Source organism: Terrapene carolina, unplaced genomic scaffold, assembly GCF_002925995.2.
Source record: "Terrapene carolina triunguis isolate 2854851 unplaced genomic scaffold, T_m_triunguis-2.0 Scaffold42, whole genome shotgun sequence".
NCBI lineage: Eukaryota > Metazoa > Chordata > Testudines > Emydidae > Terrapene > Terrapene triunguis.
Window position 1 is genome coordinate 42,225,465 of NW_020664393.1, and position 22,467 is coordinate 42,247,931.

Sequence of the window (22,467 nt, forward strand, 5' to 3'; positions counted from 1 at the left end):
CAATTATTTGGAGAATTAAACTGGTGAAGAATGCCCACAGCTCACTTAATGAGCAGGGCATCTTGCGGGGAGTTGCTCCAGATTCCGCATTGCTATCAGCTGTCCTCTGGGTAGAGGTTTAAGATGGTTTTCATTACCTAGAAGGCTGAAGTGGCCTGGGTCTTGCCTACCTGAGATCACCTTTCTCCCTGTTCTATGCTATCACTGCTGTGAGGTCAGCAGTGGCTCTTGAACTGGATCTCCTGTATTAAAAAGAGAGGGGGCTGCTAACTGGGTGTACTCTGCTAGAACTACACGACCTTGGAACTTGCTGTCCCTCCTGGATCCAAAATGGTCTGAACTTGGTGACACTCCATGCACACACACAGCCCTCTGTTTGATAGGGATTTGAGTAAGACATAGGGGTGCGGGTTTTTTAAGAGTCTTTTTTTTTTTTTTTCCCCACTGTGTGCTGTCTGAGATGAGGTTTGATTATTTAAGACTGATGGAATTAATATTTGTATATTCGTATTAATGCTGATTAGTTATCGTAAGTCCAATTCTCAGGCCCCTCAGAGCTTTTTCTATGGATGTTACTCCCCCTCCCCCCAATGTTAAATCTAAAGAAATCTCTGACAACTTATTCAACAATCGGCCCCCTCTCTGCTAAGAATGCTTTCTCTGGCTCTAATGCTTTTCATCCTAATGCTTGTTAGCTGCATTGTCTTGGAATGCAGCTGTCCTAGAGATTTATAAGTGGAGATGAGGGTCAGTGAGGTAGCTGGTTGATGGCCTTAAAACCATTTTTCAAGGTTTTGATCACACAAGACTAATAGCCAGTGGTGAGATTGGAGCACAGAGGTCATGTTCTCACAGCTGTCGATCGTGCTAAGATGAGCTACTGCATTCTAAACAAGCTGGATCCTCTGGATTTGTTCTGCCTCTACCCCCTGGTGCACATAATTCCAGTAATCTAGAAGGAGATGGCTCATGTGTTGATTGTCAGCCCGATCCATCCAAGAGGAAGGGATAAAGTCTAACAGGCTGAAGATGAAAGAAGATATTTCTCCATATTATAGTTGCCAGTCATCTAGGGTTGGTGGTCTACCAGGAGCTCAAGGCTTCTCCTCACTTTGAATGGGGGGTAGGTACCTTAGATTGGAAGCAGGATAGTGACCTAGCTAGTTTTTTGAACTATTTTCCCAACCCAACCCAACCAACTTCACTTAAATCTTGGCTGGGTTTGGTTTGAGCCAGCTGTTCATCCAGATGCCGATTTTTTTTATGAGCATTGGGACATCTTTGTAAAAGAACTGGCAGCAGATAGTTTAGTTAAATGAAACTGACAAGTTGCACTCTCCCTGCAACTAGGACCACAAATGCACATACAACTGTTAATTGTGACAGTGCTGTGCTGAATAGTGATTAGACTCTGTGAAGGGGAAAGAAGGTACTCCACGTTAGCTCTCATCTCCAAATGGCTTGGCATCCAAACTCCAAATCAGATAGTGTTGCTGAGAATTGCTTTTTAGTTTGTGGAGGCTCTCTCACTCAGATTCCTGAATTAGGCAATAAGGGGGAGAAGGAAAATAACTTTTCTGTATCCACCAGCATTTTTTCATTACAGAACAAACGAGGACAAAATTAAAGGTGCTCTTGCATGGTTGTAAGTCAGTTGAAGTGGTAGTGAATGATGAAAAATTATATATGTATTGAAAACTAGTTAAATATCGGCTCTGTTTGTTTCTAGACCCTGGTGTGTGTCATGGGTGTAGAATTTCTGTTAGCTGTTCACGTGAACCTATGATATAGTGTCTTTTTGATGTTAGTTGGGATCTGTTGAAACTCATTTAAAAACGTGAAGGATAAAAATAACTGCTTTGTTTTGAGCAGTCTTCAATAGTTTGCATCTCCTGTTTTGAAAGAAAAAAAATTTAAAACAATAAATTAACTCAGACCTACTTGCTTATATCGTTAACATGCTCAGCACAATAAATCCATAGTGCAACTACTTTTTGCCAATAACTCATCAAATTTGATATCCAGAACTATATAGCTGAACTTTCAACAAATCCAGCTGGCTATTAAATGAAAACCAGGTTAGTAGTTAAACGTCTAATGCATTTAACAGTCTCTTTTATTTTAATATTTCAATAAATTTACAATTTCATGATACATACTATACAAAGAAACTGTCTATTCCAGGGGCTCTTATCAGTTTGTGTATAACTTTCCCTACTGTTTTAACACTTTTAAAAATGTTCCTAAATGCTAACATTTTGTGTGTTTTCATTCATTATTTACAATAGGTGGAATATATGTTGGTAGCTTTTGATCATGAACATAAGAAAGTACGTTTGTCACTAACTGGAGAAGAAGTTCTTTATACACTGCAAGAGAAGGGGGAAAGAGTCAATCCCAAGTAAGTAGCAGTTTCTTTTTATCTCCTTGTGAAAATGCACTATTGTACAATCTTTAATTACATGATCACATATGATTTTTCCCCCATAAGACCCCTGCCTTATTCAGCACACAGGATGGGTGGTGTTCTGGGCAGGAATCAGGTTTGCGTGATGAAGGAGGTTGTTGTCTGTAGGACTCCTGCCTTAGTATTTGTTGCAGAAGTTGGAAGGTGTGTAGTGAATTGGGCAGGGAATTGCAGGAATTAAAAAATAAATAAATAAATAAAAAGGAAGGTCTCACAGTTGAATGTTACCCTGGAGAACTGGATTCTATCCCTACCTCTGCCATGGAGTTTCTATGTGATGCTGGGCAGCTCTTTCTGGCCAACTGAACATTTTGTCATATGTCTAAAATGGAAAAAAAACCAAAACAAATAAAAACAACCCAACCCTCTGGCAGTGCATCTCAGAGCCTCGATCTACAGACTTCAACTTATGCTATAGCACTGAAAAGCCGTTTAGACATTGAGGCTTGGGTTCTGAAGCCTAGGGACAGAGTGGGTTTCACCCTGAGTCCAAACATCTACACAGCTTTTTTTAGCTTCATAGTGTGATCCTCGTGAGCCCAAGTCTGAATCTGTAGAACTCGGCTCTGAGACTCTCTGCCACAGGTATGGGTTTTTTTGTTTTGTTTTTTGCCATGTAGACATGTCCTTAAGTGCATGTTCCCTGTTTTCTCTGTGCCCAACTTGAGATCCTATGGCTGACAACTCAGCTGCAACTTTCCCAAATGGGACTTGTGTTTTCAATATAAAAAGTGCTATAAAAATGCTGAGTTCTCTGAAAAATCAGGCCTTAGGTGTTTCAAGTTGGGCACCTAAAGTTTAGTTGACACTTGACAATTTTGGCTTTTTTGGGCAATCTCTGTTCCCCATCTGTAATATGAAAATAACACCTAATATCACAGAGGTATTGTGAAGACAAATGTTTGAAGCATTCAGATACCGTAAGAGCACAAGAGAAATGCCCAGGAGGAAATTAATAATTTTGTATTCAGAGCAGTATATGTATAGTATATATTAAATTAGGCCTGGGGCCTCATGCTGATTGAGAATAAAAAAGAATATTAAATGTCTGTTCACTGAAAGAGGCAGAGGTCCTGGGGTCAGACCAGGGTTTGAATTAGGGCTACACGTGCAACCTTAATTCTGACTTTTCCTGACTTTTTTGAGTGCTTGACTTTGCAAGCTTATTGTTCTTTTAATATAGGTTAATACAGGTTTTTTTAATGCAGTTGGTGCTGCAGCCCAGCTGGCCTCTACGTCCTGGAGCGCCAGCAGTCTCTTTGCAGGAGCCTGCAACGCACATCCATGCCCTTCGAGTGTCAGCCCAGACTGAGCTGAGCTGCTCCTTTTTATGTCCTGGTTCCAGCTGGAGCATGTCCAGCAGGGACGAGGGGGTGTGGCTTCCTCTGCCCACAGAGTGTGCTTAACGCTTGCTGAACCAGTGTGGGGTAGGTACACACCGTCACAGAAAGCAAAAAGCACATCTGTGACACCATGGTAAGTCCCTGCTCCAAAGCATGGAGGCACTAGAGCTTCTCAACAAAACAGATGTAAGAATTTTGTAACATGGGCAAAACAGTGTATTTTCCCCTACACTTGATCATGGAAAAAACAGAACAGTTTAGCTGAAACTTTAACAGGAAAAATATCAACCTCCAGCATACCCAGCATGCAAAATTTCAGCCCAAATGGTTGAAGTTTGGCAAAGTTGTAAGCAACTTGAAAACAGGATCTTTGCCTAACACTTTCCATAATTATCTTAACTACAAACGGCACTACTAGCTCTGCCTGTAATAGAAATCTGTCACAGTCATACAGCACTTAAATGGTAGAAACTACTACTTCTCTCACATTCTGCAAGATAGGTTTTATCAAATTTCTAATTCCATAGAATTTTAGAGACTTGGTAAGTTTTTGAAATATGCAATCTTTCACAAAGGTTCTAGTCTTCCCTATAATTCATATTTAATAATCTATCTCTTTTGTAGTTGTATAAAAATATTTAAACTATGCTATTCTTCCATTCCAGCCACCCAACACTTTGGCGTCCAGAATATGGAAGCTATATGATTGAAGGGACACCTGGGCAGCCATATGGAGGAACCATGTCTGAATTTAACACTGTACAGGACAACATGAGGAAACGACGGCAGGAGGCTGCTTCTGTGTTGAAAGAAGATGAGGCTCTTTGTACTGTGACATCATTTCCAAGGTTAGATGCTATATTTTTTTTGAGAAGTACAAATGTAAGGTTGTGGGCTGAGTGGCCTCTGTGGGGCTGATGAACACTTGTCATGTAAGTGATTTTCAGTTTGAAAAGAAAAGGAGATGAATTTATCTCACTTCTAGCTCTTGCTGTTCAGGTCAGTCAGTGCAGCTGTGTGTGTCACATAATTTATTTTTGATGATTTGGCTATATAGATAAATCTTGTTTCCCAAAAAGTTATTTCCTGTTGATGCTGATGTGCTTTGCCTAATTTTTCATTCTTGTAGGTCACTTTCAAGCATTCCCCAATAGCTTTGCTTCTTACTGAAGACATTTACTGAAATTAATGCAATATAAAATGAATATAAATTGCAGGCATCTGGAAAGTTTATGAAAAACAATGAAAGCTGCTGTAGTTCTCCCAAGCAGGAGCAGTAAAAAGGGGGTATAGAAATGTGCTTATTAAAATTAATTAGCAGTGCTTGTAGTATCGCCTATTTGTAAAACTCAAAACACTTGGGAAAGGTGAGTATGCATTACTATGCCCATTTTACAGACACTGAAGCCTAAAGAGGCTAGAATTTGCCTCCTGTTTCACAGCAAGTCATTGGCCAAGCTGGAAATAGAACTAGAGTCGTCTGATTCTGAATTTGGTCAGATCAGTAGGCTTCACTCTTAAAGATCAGAGTGATACAGTTTGTCTGGTCATGCAGACTGTGTGGTGTATGCCAGTTAGTGTTAAATGTTACATTTTTATCTGATAAGGCAGCCTGTAATGTCTCAAATTAAACTGTAACAAATGCTACACTACATGAAATATTATGCCAAATCTTAAAAAAATCTTTAACTTTGAGTATCGTAAGGTATGCTGAATTGCTTGTTTATGTGCAACCAGGTTTTATTTTACAACATGGGGGGTTGCTTTAAAAAGCATAGCCTTGGTCATACATAGCATGTGGTGTGGAGTAAGTCAATCACTCACACACTTACCTCCATCTTCGCTACTGTTTGACTTTCTTATTAAAAATTAGATATATATCTTCTACTTTAACAATTTCTGATTAGTGTCAAAGAGAATGATTAGAGGTTATCATATAAAATATGTACATTTCATTGGCTTCTAAGTTGCCGTAAGAATACTAAACATGAAATGTAGGTTTCCCTAAAGCCGTGCAGTTTTCAAATTCAGAAAATGAATTTTACATTACTGTAGACTGAATGCATGTAGTCAAATCAAAGGAGGCTATAAAGGGGAGCTGTTAAGGTACCAAAAAAGGGTGAAACAATGACACAGATAAGACAGCCTCTCAGGTACCTGCTTCAAAGGAGTTAAGACAACAATGGCTGGGCCATCAGTTGGGGGAAGAACCTGCCTGGCTGGCACCATATGGATTAGGATGTTTTTCCTCTTCCTAAGGCTAGGACTGAGATCAAAAGTCCCTGTGAGTTTAAAGAGGTGTTCCTGGCAGAAAGGGGTGGGCAGGGGGTAGTGGACAACTCATCTGGAAGCTGATGGGGGACCCAGAGTTAGCATACAGCGCGGCTGACAGACAGACTTGAGAGCTAGGGTCTGCAGCCACCTTGCTGTAATTTAGTGCCCAGAAAGGACAGGGGACACCAAAGCTAAATCATGTCTGCCTAGAGATTTGAGGGGAATGCCAAGTGTATTTAAGACCATATGCATAGAGATCTTTTTATTTTTTGTGTCTACTTCTCTGAGCTCTGTGTACAGTTTGGGCAAATAAATCATACTTTGTTTCAGAGAAACTGCTTCTGAGTCACTGCATGATATTACTGACCATAGCCCATGAAGGAGAACTCTGGCAGCGTCCAAGTCCAGTTGGACTGCTTGGACTGCTAGGAAACCCGGTTGGCAGCTGGGAAGGTATAACCCGAAGACCCAGTCGAGAGTGGTTGGGTTGTGGTATCCCACTCCAAAGAGAAGTGGAGGCATGGACCTGCCACTTGAAAGAGGTGCACTCAAGATCTCAGAAAGGGCAGGTTGTCCAGGGATGTGACAATAGGCGACTCGTAAATCTACCATAACTGAAAGATGAGGGGGATTATTTTGGTATACTTTGTGCATTTCACAACACTTTGTTTAGTCTATTTCACTGTTACGTGTGCATTCAGTTTTCCATGTTTGTGTGAGTGTTTCATACAGCAGAGGGAGAAGAGCATTTTTAATTTGTAAAATCACAAATTGGCAGGGGGTCCTGGGACATATGTAGTATCTGAAACTACTACTTACTCTTCTGAAATTAACTAGTTTTCAGGTTGACTTTGTCCCTTTAACAATGACAAGTAAACTATTGTAAACACTACTGAAATAGATTACTTTAGGGATTTGAATTAAACAGTACCATAAAAAGGAGCAGTTGAGGGTAGAGAATGTCATTGCATTTCACTTTTAATAATCACGAGTGCTAATGCATACTATGACATACATGAGGACTAATTTTCTAAAGCTTCTTTTAGTGTTTGCCATTAAAAAGTGAGTATTTACCATCCATTAACACATAGTGGTATGAGATTCCACTTATTGCAACCACAGTCTATAACTGTGGTAATTGTTGGCAAATACTGACCTTTTAATAGTGACTGCCATAAGGCCCCTTTCTGTGTTAATGACTACTGGTGATTAGGTAACACTGAAAAGTGCCTTAGAAATACCTACGGTAAATATATTTTTTTCACCATTTTTATTCCTTTGTCTATTAAGATCCTAGTCTCACCTAACCACAGGGCATTTAATAACATAAAATTATAATCTATTTAATTTATGATTTACTCAAATTGTCATCTATAGATTAGGATGTCCTGGATTTACGCTACCGGAATGTGAGCCGACGCCAGTAGAAGGAGGCGCTTCAAAGTCTCTCTTCTTTCCAGATGAAGCTATCAACAAACATCCTAGATTTAGGTAAGAGTGAGTTTTGAAGAGAAAGAAGAACAACTCTTTATGTATATATTTAATACACTATGATAAAATTGTGTAAGTGGAATGCAGAGCTATGTGAATAATTGCTGTACAAGTCCCAGGGACATAGACAAAGATGTAATGTTACATATTTACTATCAAGGTGACCTATAAAGGTAAATCACAATTTCAGCAACTTTAGCCTGATACTGGCAGAATCCACCACATGGTTAATATCATTCAGTACGTTACCTTAAAATTGACTGTTTTCCTTAAGTCCTGGCACAGTCATCCCACTCCTGCTCAAAGTGAAGTCCCAACGTTCATTATTTTGGAAACATCACAACCATCTTGGAATCTAACTGGAGCATGGAGCCAACCTATTTGAGGTGGACAATATTGTGTAGTTTTGCAGAGGCTTTTATTACAGCATAAGACTTAACCTTTGCAAAACTTCCCTTGCCCCATTCTCCCATAGATCATAGGCTTCTTTATTCTGCTTGTGATATTATTGTCACAAAAAATAGAATTGACTTCAGTGAAGGACCAAATCTGCTACAGTACAAATGAAAATGAGTGAGAGGCTAAGTGGACAAATGTTTGGAAGTTTCTCCTGGAAAAAGCATTTAATCTAAACTCTTTAAATTTTAGTACTCTGACCAGAAACATTCGACACCGAAGAGGAGAGAAAGTAGTGATAAATGTACCAAGTGAGTAAATGCTAGTGGTTTTCTTCAAGTAATTGATCTATGTCTGATACTTTACTTACTGAATACTTGTATTTTCCTCACAGTATTTAAAGATAAGAATACTCCATCACCACTTATAGAAACATTTCCTAAGGATGATGGAGAAGCAGCAAAAGCAGCTAAACCAGACCATATATATATGGATGCCATGGGTTTTGGAATGGGCAACTGCTGCCTTCAGGTAAAATACATCTGAGTCTCAAAATGTTGTAAAATAATGCAATGACATTATCGGCCCTATAAATTTGCAAATAGCATCACACTGTGTAAGATACATTCTCAAAATCCAGTTGAGGACAGTCCACTGTCCACAGTTCACCGTTGTCTAATTTTATATTGTAACTTGATAATTTGCCAATATTTAACTTCTTTATAGAAAGGTTATATTCAATTTATATTGTTGGTAGGGCCCATTTTTAGTCTTCATTGATAAAGAGAGCAAGGCTTGGAACACGGTTTGCGTGTCTTGATGATTGTGCTGAATAGGCCCCTTTATTTAGCCAAGCACCTTGTCTTGGAGCTCCACCACGTTAAGGTGTGGAAGACGTGCAGATCAGGACTGAAGTATGTTTTTGGATTGGTGAAAAACCTTAAGCAGAATCTCACGTCAGTCCTTAGCAGGCCACACTTTGAGGAAATAGGTGCAGGTCACCCAGCTTGCAGGTGGACTTTTGAGAAAGGGGTCAAAAAACTAAGAACAGGGTTAGGGAAAGCTCTCTGGAACATTTTAAATTACAGAGCACCTTTAAATAAATATAAATGCCATTGCTATTTTTTTATATTTTACACCTGTGTAAAATTCTTTCTTCATAGATATTTTTAGATGTGTTCTTTTCTTTAACCATGCTGTGAACCTCCTAATTAATCCACACAGGTATTTTTCTGCCATTATTTACTAACAGGCACGTAATCCTTGCACAAGCAAATCTTCCCCTCTGTACCTTTCCATCTCTCTTCCCTAGTTACTAATTTGATTTTTACTTAAGATAGAGTAACAGTTTGGCATTTCACAGTGCTCCAGTACCTTTTAAATTTGGTTATTCTGAGTGTCACTCTACTGTAGTAATTTTGCACAAAGGGCTGATGGCTGAGGTAGTTCCTTGTGTTGGACTTTGTGATGATAGCTTCTGTCTTTGTTGTTGCTTTTTTCTTGGTAACCAGGAAGAGATCATTGTTATGCCTCCATGGAATTAAATAGAATCTTCTACGTGCTTCTTGTTTCGCAGCGTTCTGTAGGCTGCACTTGTAGTATTCATTTCAAAACACCTTTGTTCCAGATTAAAAGACTAAAGAATGAATGAACGAACAAAAAATAAAATCTCACTGACAGCGAGTTACACATCATTGAGGGGAGAAAGCTCACTACAAACGCAGCTACGGAGGATCCATGCAATAATACATCCAGACTCCTTTTGCAGTGTTAAACATTTATATGCAGCATTAATTCTTTAAATATGTCCATATTTTCTATCATCTTTATGTATGTCACCTAGGAAGGGAGTACTGCAGAAAGGGATCTGGGGGTCATAGTGGATCACAAGCTAAATATGAGTCAACAGTGTAACGCTGTTGTAAAAAAAGCAAACATCATTCTGGGATGTATTCGCAGGAGTATTGTAAACAAGACACGAGAAATAATTCTTCCGGTCTACTCTGTGCTGATTAGGCCTCAACTGGAATATTGTGTCCAGTTCTGGGCGCCACATTTCAGGGAAGATGTGGACAAATTGGAGAAAGTCCAGAGAAGAGCAACAAAAATGATTAAAGGTCTAGAAAACATGACCTATGAGGGAAGACTGAAAAAATTGGGTTTGTTTAGTCTCGAAAAGAGAAGACTGAGGGGGGACATAACAGTTTTCAAGTACATAAAAGGTTGTTACAAGGAGGAGGGAGAAAAACTGTTGTTCTTAATCTCTGAGGATAGGACAAGAAGCAACAGGCTTAAATTGCAGCAAGGGAGGTTTAGATTGGACATTATAAATATGTCCATATTTTCTATCATCATCAAAAACTTACACGGCTGCTACTCTGAAACCTGTCATCTTTATGTATGTCACCTAGGAAGGGAGTACTGCAGAAAGGGATCTGGGGGTTATAGTGGATCACAAGCGCATGTAATGGGACCTAGTATAAGTGCCATAGCTGGCACTTGTCCCAACATCTTCATTGTTTTCTGGATGCTTGATGTATTTCCTCTCCAACCTTGTCAAATTTCAGTTTATGGGTGCACTTCTCATAGCATGTAAGGTGCCACTGAGCGTTGTGTTTAACCAGGTGAGCAGTGATAGTACTCAAAGATTCAGCAGTTAGTCAGTACTCTTTGTCTCCCCGTTTATGCCTAAAAATGATCACGGCCAAATTAAAGAACAAGGATTTTGTAATACATGACAATTACAACCCTAAAGTTATTTAATGTATGTTATGTAACTATGGGTATACCACTTGTGAGTGGATTCAAGTGATTTCTGGCTTAATGCTGACCTCTTAATCTCAATAGATCTTTTGGCATAATAAACAAAGATGATAATCAGTATCACTGAAACATTTCTTTTTTGCTGCTGCTGTCAAATCAACTTGAAGCACTTCTTCCATTTACATTAATCTGTAACATTAAATTAATCAGGTATCATGTTCTGAGCATTAGCTGATAACACAGTACAGTAAGTTAAGAATTGAGAGACTTAAACCAGCTTTTGACAGCAGTAGCCTCTTCTGTAGGTGAAAAGAGAATTTCTTCATTTCAGTTTATTCAGGTATGTCTACACAGCAAAGAAAAACCTGTGGCTGGCCAGTGCCAGCCGACTTGAGCTCGCAGAGCTCAGGCTGTGGGGATGTTTCATTGCTGTGTAGACTTAGCCTAGAAGGCTACACGGTAATGAAACATCGCTGCAGACCAAGCTGGCTGGCACGGGCAAGCTGTGTGTTTTTCTTTGATGTGGTACCCTTCAACTAGTTTAGTTAACTTTGAATGAACTAGTCATTGAACAAACCAATCGAGAGTTGAAAATGCAGGAAAGTTGAGGTTTTTTCTCCCTTCTTCCAATCTATGAATAAAAACTAGGTGTGAAAGGGTGAGATCTACTAAGTCTAATATCGTGAAGGACATGGTGACCAGAAACAATCAGTTCTATTCACTAACTACAGATGATACTCCTTTGCTTAAAATTGATTATTTAAATCCCTTTAGTTTAATTTTATCCACCTTACTTCCATATCTGTTAAATTGGTTGCAAGCAAAACTAACCTAGGGAAGATCCCACTGAGTGCTCCTCTTAAAAAAAAAAAAAAAAAAAAAAAAAAAAAAAGAGGCAGGGGTAAAACTAATTTGTATGTCTTGTTCCAGTGCTAAACGCTTCTTTTGAAAGAGGCTTTCAAAGTTTATTTTACTGTTCCTTGAAGGGAAATATGTGGGGTTCAGTAGTAGAGATCATGGGATTGTGGGGGAGGTGTCTATATTTTACACAGTTTCAATTGTAATTTCTTCAGGAGGAAAACTGGCAACCTTGTAATGTTGCAGTTAATAATGTTTGTTGTGATAGTGCCTAAGGACCAACCAGGAGTGGGGCCCAGTTGTGTTAGGCATTGTACAAACAGAGTAGTAGACTGTCCCTGCTCTAAATAGTTTGCTATCTAAATATTCGAGGTAGGCGCAGGGTTGGGGAAAGGGTATAACATACAAGCAGAGAGAACGGTGTGATGGCAGCAAATGTCAAGTTGGTTTCACAATTTTTATTGAAGGGTTAGGGGAGGGGATAAACTAAATGGAAAGGTAAGTGGGGGGGGAATGGGGAAGAGGGTAAAAGGGGCAGGTGTAGAATGAAGCTGAGGTGAAGAGACTGTGAGGAAAGGGGAGTGGGAGGGTTGAAGCAAACAGCCAGTCAGCACAGGGCAGAAGCAATCCAGTCAAAACTGTACAAACTTCTCCCGGTTGCCCAAAGGTCCCTGCTTTAGCTGCCCTGGCCAGCTGGAGTTTCTGGTGGCCTCTCTGCAGTTTTCTCCCAAGCCCACATGGGGGAAGTACCCCCTATGTGTTAGTGTTCCCAGAGTGTTGAGGTGGTCTTGCCTACACAGTTCTAGGTCTAATGGAGTGCTGGGGGAGGGGTAGCCCCAGCTGGATCCCATTTTATCCTCTCTCTCCCCTAGTGCAGCAATCTCTGCTACGTGAGTTCAAGTGGTGACAAAGAGAGTACAATTATCTTGGGGATGGTTCCTGTTTTTGTAATGTCACAAAGTTTAAAGCGGAGAAACAGGAGGGAAAAAGCCTTTTCAGTAACTCATGTTTTGTCTACATGGAGACATAATGCACAGCCAGCAGGGCTCTCTCTAATACGGGCAAATGTACATTTTTACAGAAACTTTAAATTACACCAAAGCACTTGCATTTCCCCCCCAGTTTTACAATAACCTATAATTAGGCTGGAGCTCACAAAAGGATCTTGGATTAAAGGATTCTGTAAAAACAAATTTACCTGTAATGTCAAATAAATGCTATGACTTGTAATCCTTTCTGACTGTGTTTCTTTGAGGGAGCTGGCTTCTGGAATGCTGCTTAATGGGTGTATTAGCAGCTCATGTTCATTAGAGATGTTAGTCCTCATTTCTTTTGGTCCTGGCTAACATTTGAGCTACAGCCCCAGCATCTGAGTGCCCTTGTAATGCAACCTAAAATCTTTGATGAACATTGAAGTGTTGAAGTTTGTGACATGGTTGCTACTGGAAACACTGGCAGCAAAGATCCTCAGTCCATGGACAAATTAAAATAGACAGTGGAAGTGACTTTCAGAATACCGCTGGTTCCAATAGATGGTCTAGAGCCTGCAGACTTGCTTTTGTGTAATAATCTTACTTCTTCTACCAGGTAACATTCCAGGCTTGCAGCATTTCTGAAGCAAGATGCCTTTATGATCAGCTAGCCCCAATATGTCCTATTGTGGTGAGTAATAGCATGTTTGGCGATAAAGTTCTATTTACTGTACAAAAAACATAAAGCTTAAAATGTCCTATAAAAAAGACCTTTCTATCTTCTAGTTACAAACCTAAATAAATTAGTGCATCAGGTAATCTTTTCTACCAGTGTTTTGAAAAATATGGTCTTCAGCAAAAATGGAAAGTGCTACATTAGGTGGTTGTACAGTAACAGTAGTATATCTGGGGGGGAAATCTATAACTAATGTGCTGATTGCCATAGTACATGTGTGGCTTATTCTACTCGTAGGCAGAAATTAACAAAACAGTTTGGCTGCAGAAGTCACGTCAATTAAATTATTTTTGGGGTTTTTTAGTAACTTTTACCAAACTGTAAATGACTGTGCTCTCATGTAATCTTGTAACATGTACAGGATATACTTTTTAAAAAAGTAAACTAAAATAATCAGGCTTTATTTTATAGCAAACAAACAAAAGGCAAGCCTCCTTTCCAAAGAGCTTACAGTCTCAATTTAGGCATGACATGATGAAAAGGTAACAGTAAAGGCAAATGGGGGAGTGATAAAGGGCAAAGTTTATAAGTAACTTTTTCAAAATGTTAGGAGCTTTAGTTCCATTTTCAAATGTGAATCTGGCAGCCTGTTTTGAAAGGCTGTTAGGCAAACTGATTTTTTTTTTTTTCCCCCGAACAATTTTTCACAGGGTTGGCAAAAAGCACATTCTTGACATTAGGGCAATGCACCTGCCAAATTTCAAGTCCCACTCCAAAGCAAGGAAGCACTAGACTTTCTCAATGAAATGGTTGTAAGAATTTTTCAACATGTGTAAAATGTATTTTTTCCTTACTTTTTTCATGGAAATGGCTGAACCGTTTTTGCTGAAACTTTCCAAAAGAATTTAGCTTGAGGCAGACACCCTGCATGAAAATTTTCAGCCCAGATGGTTTAATTCTGGTAAGATTTGTATAAATGACAGAAAACAGTGTCTTGTAATGGGGAGTGTTAGGCAACCTTAATATTATAGGCTCCAACTACCAGCTTGGACTTACAGATACAGCTAGAGTAGGCTAAATGAACTAATCACTTCAGTAATAACTGGTCATTGAGTTTAACAAGATAAAATGTTGGTCAAATTAAGTTTGCTGACAGAAGTGGAAGTATGGTAGCACAATATTTGTTTGTCCATTATGAAATTATTTCTGTAGATCTCACGTTGTAGCTCCTTAAATGTGGATCTATAGAGGCAATATATTTGGAGAACATCAGCTACTAGGTAAATAACTCTCCTTTCTATGTGGTCGGTTAATGGCAATGGCTTCTGAAGAAGAAATGTGCTGTCCTGCATCAGCAGAGGGTTGGTATAGCAACAGCATGGGGGTGAGCAAAAAAAATCACTCCCACTCCTGCCCCCAATAATAGTTTGGGCTCTGAGTACATAATACATTTTTTTATAGGCGTGTGTATACAGGAGCTCAAAAGTAAACTTTCTGTACAGTTCTTTGAGTGCTTGTTCACGTCGATTCCAATCAGGTGTGCGTGCGCCGTGTGCACGGTCATCGGAAAGTTTTTCCCTTAGCAGCTCTCGTTGGGTCGGCTGGGGAGCCCCCTGGAGTGGCACCTTCATGGCGCTCAATATATGACCCTGTCGACCTAACCCCCCTTCAGTTCCTTCTTACTGTCCGGGGCAGCTGTTGGAACTGTGACTCCCTTGCTTTGCAAGTGCTCCCTTAGCGCAGTTACCTAGTCTAGTTCTTCTTGTTTTCTAGTTTTGTAGTTGTTAGTATAGTTATAGTTAGTATAGGTGTTTGAGTGGGATCTTCCCAATCCCCTCATGCCTTCTTGGGCTCTGGGGCATGCTGTGAGCCCAAGGCTTTAAGTCTTGCAGCTCATGTCACAAGCCCATGCCAAATAGTGACCCCCATTACACTTGCCTGGGGTGTCTGGGGGAGGTGCATCAGACTGAGCGCTGCAAAATCTGCAGAGTTTTTAAACCTAGGACAAAAAAGGAGTGGAGTTTCCATTTGAAGCAGCTGCTCATGGAATCCTCACTTCATCCAGCGGCTTCAGACCGCCAAGGCTTGGGCCCAAGCACTTTGGTGCGGAGCGCTCCGGCATCAGTTCACGACTGTGGGCTGAGGAAGGACTCTAGTGCGAGAGGCCCTCAGCACCAGTGATCCCTGGCACCACAACAGGGAGCAGCAGCCTGGCACCACTCAACTTCCCCAGTGCCCTGCAGGTGGCATAAAAAGACAGAGAGGGCGCTCTCCTCAGAGAGCTGCAGGACTGCCAGGGGACGCTTTGCTGCACCCGAGAAAGGACCCAGCTCCCAGACAGCAAGAGTCAGTGCCGTTGACTCCGGCGCCCCAGAAGGCACCGTCGAGTCTGGCACATTGCGACTCTCCAGCAGGGCAGTGCCAGGTGGAGATGTTGGATCCACCGTCCATCCCAGACACATTTGAAGCAGCAAGAGATCTCCTACAGACAACTGCAGCTCAGCCTCCAGTTATTAGGGACAAGCCTCCGGTACCATCAAGACCAGTACCATCCAGAGGCAAGCCCGCCATGATGCGGCATTCCCAGTCACCGGACCGGCACCGCATCCGGTACTGTTCCCAATCCCGGTCACCGCAACATCACTCCCTGGCACAGAGTCCAGCGGGAACACGCCCGGCACCGGGAACACGGCAATCTATCTCCACGAGGATGGATTGGCACCGGTCCACAACACCTTTGCAGGACTGGCACCAACAAGCGGCACCGGAGCCCAGCAGGTGATCGCCGGCACCAGTCCCCATCATCAGACCATTGGCGCCAATTCTCGACGAGATCATTGTGGCATTGGTCCCCTGCCTCTTCCACTCAGCACCCTCGGGCTCTTTAGAGTCTGACGCAGACTCGTATTATTCGAGGCCCAGTCAATGAGTCGGACAGATGCCGAAGGGATGCGCATGCGGCCTGGCAGCCATAGTGGCATCTTCCCATTCAATGGCCCTTTTGGACCCCCCGTGCTAACCATCTTGCCCAGGGTACCCCGTCCAGAGGCTCTAGGTCTGGTGGCATCCCGAGGTCACATTCCCAGTCACCTAGAGATAGATCTGCACCTCGGGGAGCTGAAGCTGCCCTCTCCAAGCCGCCTCCTCAGACTGCAGAGGTGGGATCGGAACCATCTCAGGACCTGCCACTAGTCCACGAGACAGCCGCCCCGACTGAGCCAGTAGTGGAGCCTGGTACAGTCCAGGAGCAACCCAGGCAGCTCGAGAGCCAGGAGAACCCTGTACCACCACTTGCCACCTCATCTTCCTCGCCCGATGAGGCAGTAGCAGAGGCATCAGCTTCAGGGCACCCGCCTATTGACCACAGGGCACACCAAGACCTGCTCCATCGCATTGCCCACAACATGGGCCTGCAGGCAGTGGAAGTGGTCGAGACAGAGGACCCTATGGTAGACATTTTGGCCCCAGAAAGTCCTTCCTGGGTGGCGCTACCACTGATAAAGACCGTCCAAAACACTAACAACACCCTGTGGCAGACTCCAGTCTCCACTCCACCCACTGCCAGGTGCGCAGAGAGGAAGTACTTTGTCCCTTCCAAGGGCTATGAGTACCTCTTCTCGCACCCACGCCCTTGCTCCCTGGTGGTCTCGGCGGTAAATGAAAAGGAGCGTCAGGTGCAACAGGCACTGGCCTCCAAGTCTAAGGAGGCTAAACACATGGACCTCTTCGGCAGGAAGATCTATGCCGCAGGGGGCCTCTAGCTTAGGATAGCCAACCAGCAGGCTATCCTCAGCAGGTACAACTTTAATTCTTGGACTTCTATGTCCAAGTATAAGGAGTTGCTTCTGGCGGAGTCAAGGGCAGAATTTTCCGCCATAGTTGAGGAGGGAAAGGCAGTAGTGAGGACCTCCCTACAGGCCTCCCTTCACACGGCTAATTCAGCTGCCCGTACTCTCTCCTCCGGGGTGGTAATGAGAAGAACTTCCTGGCTCCAATTGTCCGGATTATGTCTGGCAGTCCAACAGACTTTGCAGGACCTTCCCTTCGAGGCTGCAGGGCTGTTCTTGGACCAGACCGACTCAAAGCGGCACAGCCTGAAGACTCTAGGGCAACTGTGAAGTTGCTGGGGATGAACATGCTGGCTACCCAGTGCAAGCATTTCAAACCTCAGCCGCAGCAGCAGAGGCAGTACCAGCCCCACCCAAGGCTTCTACCGCCGTAGGGGCAGGGACAGGGCCCAACCAAGCCATCGTCAGGCTCCAAGCAACAGTTTTTGAAGGGACTCCCAAGGATGGCGTACCTGCTGTGATGTCAGATCCTTCCCCGTGCTTCATGAATCGTCTGTCACACTTCTACCGTGCTTGGTCACAAATAACGTCGGACCGCTGGGTGCTTCGCACGGTAGAAGTGGGATAGTCTCTCCAGTTTTGCTCCTTCCCTCCCTCCTACCCCCCTTCCCCGTCCCTCTTCAGGGATCCTTCTCATGAGCAACTCCTTATCCAGGAGGTGCAATCGCTCTTCGCCATAGGGGCAGTGGAGGAGGTTCCTCAGAAGCTAAAGGGCAAGGGAGACTGGTACGCCGCCCTCAACATGAAAGATGTGTACTTTCACATTGCCATTCGTCCAGCTCTCAGACATTTCCTGTGGTTTGTGGTTGACCACAAACACTATCAGTTCACGGTGCTCCCATTTGGTCTATCACAGTCCCCCGAGTGTTCACCAAGTGCATGTCAGTGGTCACAGGTGCAGGTGTATTCCTAGCTCAATGACTGGCTGCTGCAGGGATGCTCCAGGGAGCAGGTGGAGTCTCAAGTCCGGTTAGTCAGAGCCACTTTCGACAGACTAGGACTCCTCAACATGAACAAGTCAACGCTGTCACCGACCCAAAGAATAGAATTCGTTGGGGCGGTGCTGGACTCGGTACAGGCGAGAGCAATCCTGCCGGAGTCCCGATTCCAATCAATCTCAGACATCATCCAGACTCTCAGGTGATACCCCACCACAACTGCAAGGGGATGCCTGAGTCTCCTTGGCCACATGGCAGCTTGCACCTACGTGGTCAGGCATGCCAGACTGAGGCTCAGACCACTCCAGGCGTGGCTCGCGTCAACCTATCACCCAGGACAAGACAACTTGGACTCGGTAGTGACAGTGCCGGAGCGAGTTCTAGAATCCCTCCCTTGGTGGCTAGACCCTTGCACGGTCCGCGAAGGAATCCCCTTCAACACCCCTCAATGCTCCATGACCCTAGTAACAGACGTGTCAGCTCTGGGTATGGGGGCCCACCTAAGAGATCTCCAGACACAGGGTCTGTGGTCACAGACTGAGCTCTCACTCCACATCAATATCAAGGAGCTCAGAGCTGTGCGACTAGCTTGCCAGACCTTCCAGTCCAGAATACAGGGCCAGTGCGTAGCGGTGATGACCGACAATACCACCACCATGTTTTACATAAGCAGGGCGAAGCCCACTCCTCCCATCTCTATTGGAAAGCTCTCCAGCTTCAGGAATTTTGTATAGCCCACTCCATTCACCTGGAGGCGTCCTATCTCCCAGGAGTTCAGAACGAGCTTGCAGACCACCACAGCAGGTTGTTTCACAACCACAAGTGGTCCATCCATTCAGACGTCATACATTCCATCTTCCAAAGGTGGGGGTTTCCCCAGGTCGACCAGGAGCAACAGGAAGCATCCAATGTTCTGCTCTTTCCAAAAACACAGTCCGAGCTCCACCTTGGATGCGTTCGTGCTACCCGGGGGAGGCCAGCTCATGTATGCCTTCCCGCCGGCTCCACTCGTCCACAAGGTGCTGCTCAAGATCCGCAGAGACAAAGCAAAGGGAATTCTGCTGGCCCCAGCGTGGCCATGCCAACATTGGTACACCACACTTCTGGAGCTGTCAGTGAACACCCCGATCGCACTGCTGCTCTACCCCGATCTGATCACACAGGACCACGGTCACCTCCTTCACTCAGACCTCCAGTCCCTTCATCTCATGGCTTGGAAGCTTCATGGTTAAACCCAAGAGAGTGCCAGTGCTCGGAATCGGTGGGGAAGGTGCTGCTTGGTAGCAGGAAACCTTCCACCCAGGCCACTTACCTAGCCAAGTGGAAAAGGTTCTCGTGCTGCTGTGAGCAGCGGCGCACACCTCCACTTCAGGCATCTATACCGCTCAACATGGAGTATCTACTGCATCTAAAGCAGCAGGGATTGGCAGGATTGTCCATCAGGGTACACCTCACGGCTATCTTAGTGTTCCACCCGGGAGAGTTGGGGTGCTCTGTGTTCACCAACCCCATGGTAGGGCGTTTCCTGAAGGGCATGGAAAGGCTATATCCACATTTGTGACCACCTGTACCTGCTTGGGATCTCAATCTGGTCCTCTCCAGGCTAATGGGAGCCCCTTTTGAACCACTGACAACATGCTGCCTTCTGTATCTCTCATGGAAAGTGGCATTTCTGGTTGCCATCACGTCAGCCAGGAGGGTGTCCAAGCTAAAAGCACTACATGGCCTTCCATAAGGACAAAGTACAACTCAGGCCTCACCCAGCATTCCTGCCCAAGGTGGTGTCTCAATTGCACATTGGCCAAGACATCTTTCTGCCAGTCTTCTATCCCAAGCCTCATGCTAGTGCGCAGGCGCAGAGGCTTCAATCACTGGATGTCCGGCGCGCGCTAGCATTCTATATCGAACGCACAATGCTTTTCAGGAAATCGAGCCAACTGTTTTTGGCGGTGGCGGACCAGATGAAAGGGCTTCCAGTCTCTTCTCAACGCATGTCTTCCTGGATCACGGACTGCATCTGTACCTGCTACGAGCTGGCTAAGGTCCCAGCCCCAGCTATTACAGCCCACTCGACAAGAGCACAAGCCTCATCAGCCACCTTCCTGGCCCAGGTGCCCTTCCAGGAGATCTGCAGAGTGGCAACCTGGTCTTCCGTGAATACGTTTACCACTCACTATGCCATCACCCAGCATGCCAGAGAGGATGTAGCTTTCGGCAGAGCAGTTCTCTGATCAGGGATTCCTTAACTCCGACTCCACCTCCGGGGGAGAGCTTGGGAGTCACCTGATTGGAATCGATGTGAACAAGCACTCGAAGAAGAAAAAATGGTTACTCACCTTCTCGTAAGTGTTCTTCGAGATGTGTTGTTCACGTCCATTTCAATACCCCACCCTCCTTCACCTCTGTCGGAGTAGCTGGCAAGAAGGAACTGAAGGGGGGTCGTGTCGGCAGGGTCCTATATCCAGCGCCATGAAGGCGCCACTCCAGGGTGCTCCCCAGCCGACCCTACGGGAGCTGCTAAGGGAAAAACTTTGCGACGACCATGCATGCGGCGCGCGCACACCTGATTGGAATGGATCTGAACAACACATCTCGAAGAACAACAGTTACAAGAAGGTGAGTAACTGTTTTTTACATTGTGTTGGTGGTTTTCATTTGTTTTGTCCCGTGTTCTCATGTGTGACTTGGTTTTATTTTAGATGGCATTAAGTGCGGCAGCTCCATTCTACAGAGGCTACGTGTCGGATATTGACTGTCGCTGGGGAGTAATATCTGCATCAGTAGATGACCGAACACGAGAGGAGAGAGGATTGGAGGCAAGTGAATACTAGTTTAAAGAGTAAAAGTTAAACAATTTTCTGGTTATTTTAGTTATACAAGTTCAAATATTCTTTGAATATCACTGAGTACTTAGTGGCGAGAGATTGTAGTCTTTGTTGCACATGATTCTGAAGGTGTAACTTTCACCCTAATTATTGTTATAGCATCCACAGTAGCAAACGTTATAGTTGAGTATAGAATTCCTTTTAAACTCCACTTTCACTCATTGACAATTTCCTGAGAAGTTCTTCATTTGGTGCTGCCGCTTCCCTTTCTTTGCCTCAACCCAAAAGGTGATTTGTTTAAAAAACAGTGTGTATATGGTAGCCCTGTATTACATGATGTGTACTTCTGTAGATGGTCTCTGATAAGACTGTAAACCACGACAGCAATGCTAAAGCATATGGTCACCAGAACTTAGAATCATAGAAATGTAGGGCTCAAGAAGTCAAGTCCAGCCCCCTGCATTGAGGCAGGACCAACTTGAACGTATAGAACTTCTTTTACAGAGAACGGACAGCAGAGACCATCTAGAGAATTATAATTTTTTTAAAAAAATCTAAACTTATAAAAATGTTCCAGTAGAAAATTTTGTTCAGTATTCTGACAAGTATATTTGTTTACATCAATACTAATATAACCATGATGTCCCAGTATACCTTTTTGGCAAGCCACCCATTTTGAAATGTGCCATGTTATCCAGATGAATTCCTTTTAAACTGTTAGGATAGGGTAGTCAATACAGTGAAGTGACTTTTATTCAAATTATCATAAATGGGGAAACAAAGTTGGGTTTTTACTGACAATTACTTTTCATTAAGCTTGTTAATTATATACCCTTTAAACTGCTAAATGTACTTAAACTCCATAAGATTCTTGTTTAATGGAACTTTTCAATGTACCTGCCCACTATGATTTTCCTTATTTTTGAAGACCTATGAATTTAATTTAGATTGTTTAAAAGCAACTTCTGTTTAACAGTTCTCCAAGAATAGTGTAATTAGTAAGGTAACATTGTTTACAAGCTCTTAAAATATTCTATTTTTAAATTATATAGCCACTGAAGAACAACCATTATAGAATCAGTAAATCCAGATATGATTCCATAGACAGTTATCTATCTGAATGTGGTGAAAAATACAATGACATTGATTTGACAATAGATAAAGAAATCTACGAGCACCTAGTAAAGGAAGGTAAGTGTTTCACTCATTGTGAGTCAGTTTAGTCTTATGCCTGTAGTTTTCTTTAGCTTTTTTTTTTTAAATCTACCATACTTTTGCATTGACTATGCACTCTTAGTGGAGATGTGCACTCATTAAGCATGTGGTAGTCTGGCCTATAGGTAATGCCATTGGTCTGCAATGGGAAATGTACCTCAACTTCCAGATTGAGTAGCTGACTTCTTAAGAGGCATTAATACTTTGTCCTTCTGGATCGAGCAAAACTGTCAAAGTCAACAGGAGACTGAGGTGGAAGAGAGAAAGCGGAGGAAGAATGGCAGCTATACCGATCATCAGAAAATAGTATATCTTCCTATTCTTTTTAATCATCTTATGTATTTTTGTGGTGATCACTTTTACTTCACCTTAGGATGTGCTTGGTTGAGGTAGCCTCGAGCA

At 43.3% G+C, this 22,467-nt stretch overlaps 1 protein-coding gene across 1 annotated transcript in view; it reads left to right on the forward strand.

Annotated features, from left to right (window-relative positions):
- GCLC (glutamate-cysteine ligase catalytic subunit) overlaps positions 1–22,467 on the forward strand; it is a 51,642-nt gene that overhangs the window by 19,434 nt on the left and 9,741 nt on the right. Inside the window, exons 2-9 of the mRNA XM_024221008.3 lie at positions 2,289–2,401; positions 4,476–4,658; positions 7,462–7,575; positions 8,224–8,282; positions 8,366–8,502; positions 13,180–13,254; positions 20,725–20,841; positions 21,903–22,041. Coding sequence (XP_024076776.1) covers positions 2,289–2,401; positions 4,476–4,658; positions 7,462–7,575; positions 8,224–8,282; positions 8,366–8,502; positions 13,180–13,254; positions 20,725–20,841; positions 21,903–22,041 — 937 coding nt within the window. The remainder of the gene's footprint in view (positions 1–2,288; positions 2,402–4,475; positions 4,659–7,461; positions 7,576–8,223; positions 8,283–8,365; positions 8,503–13,179; positions 13,255–20,724; positions 20,842–21,902; positions 22,042–22,467) is intronic.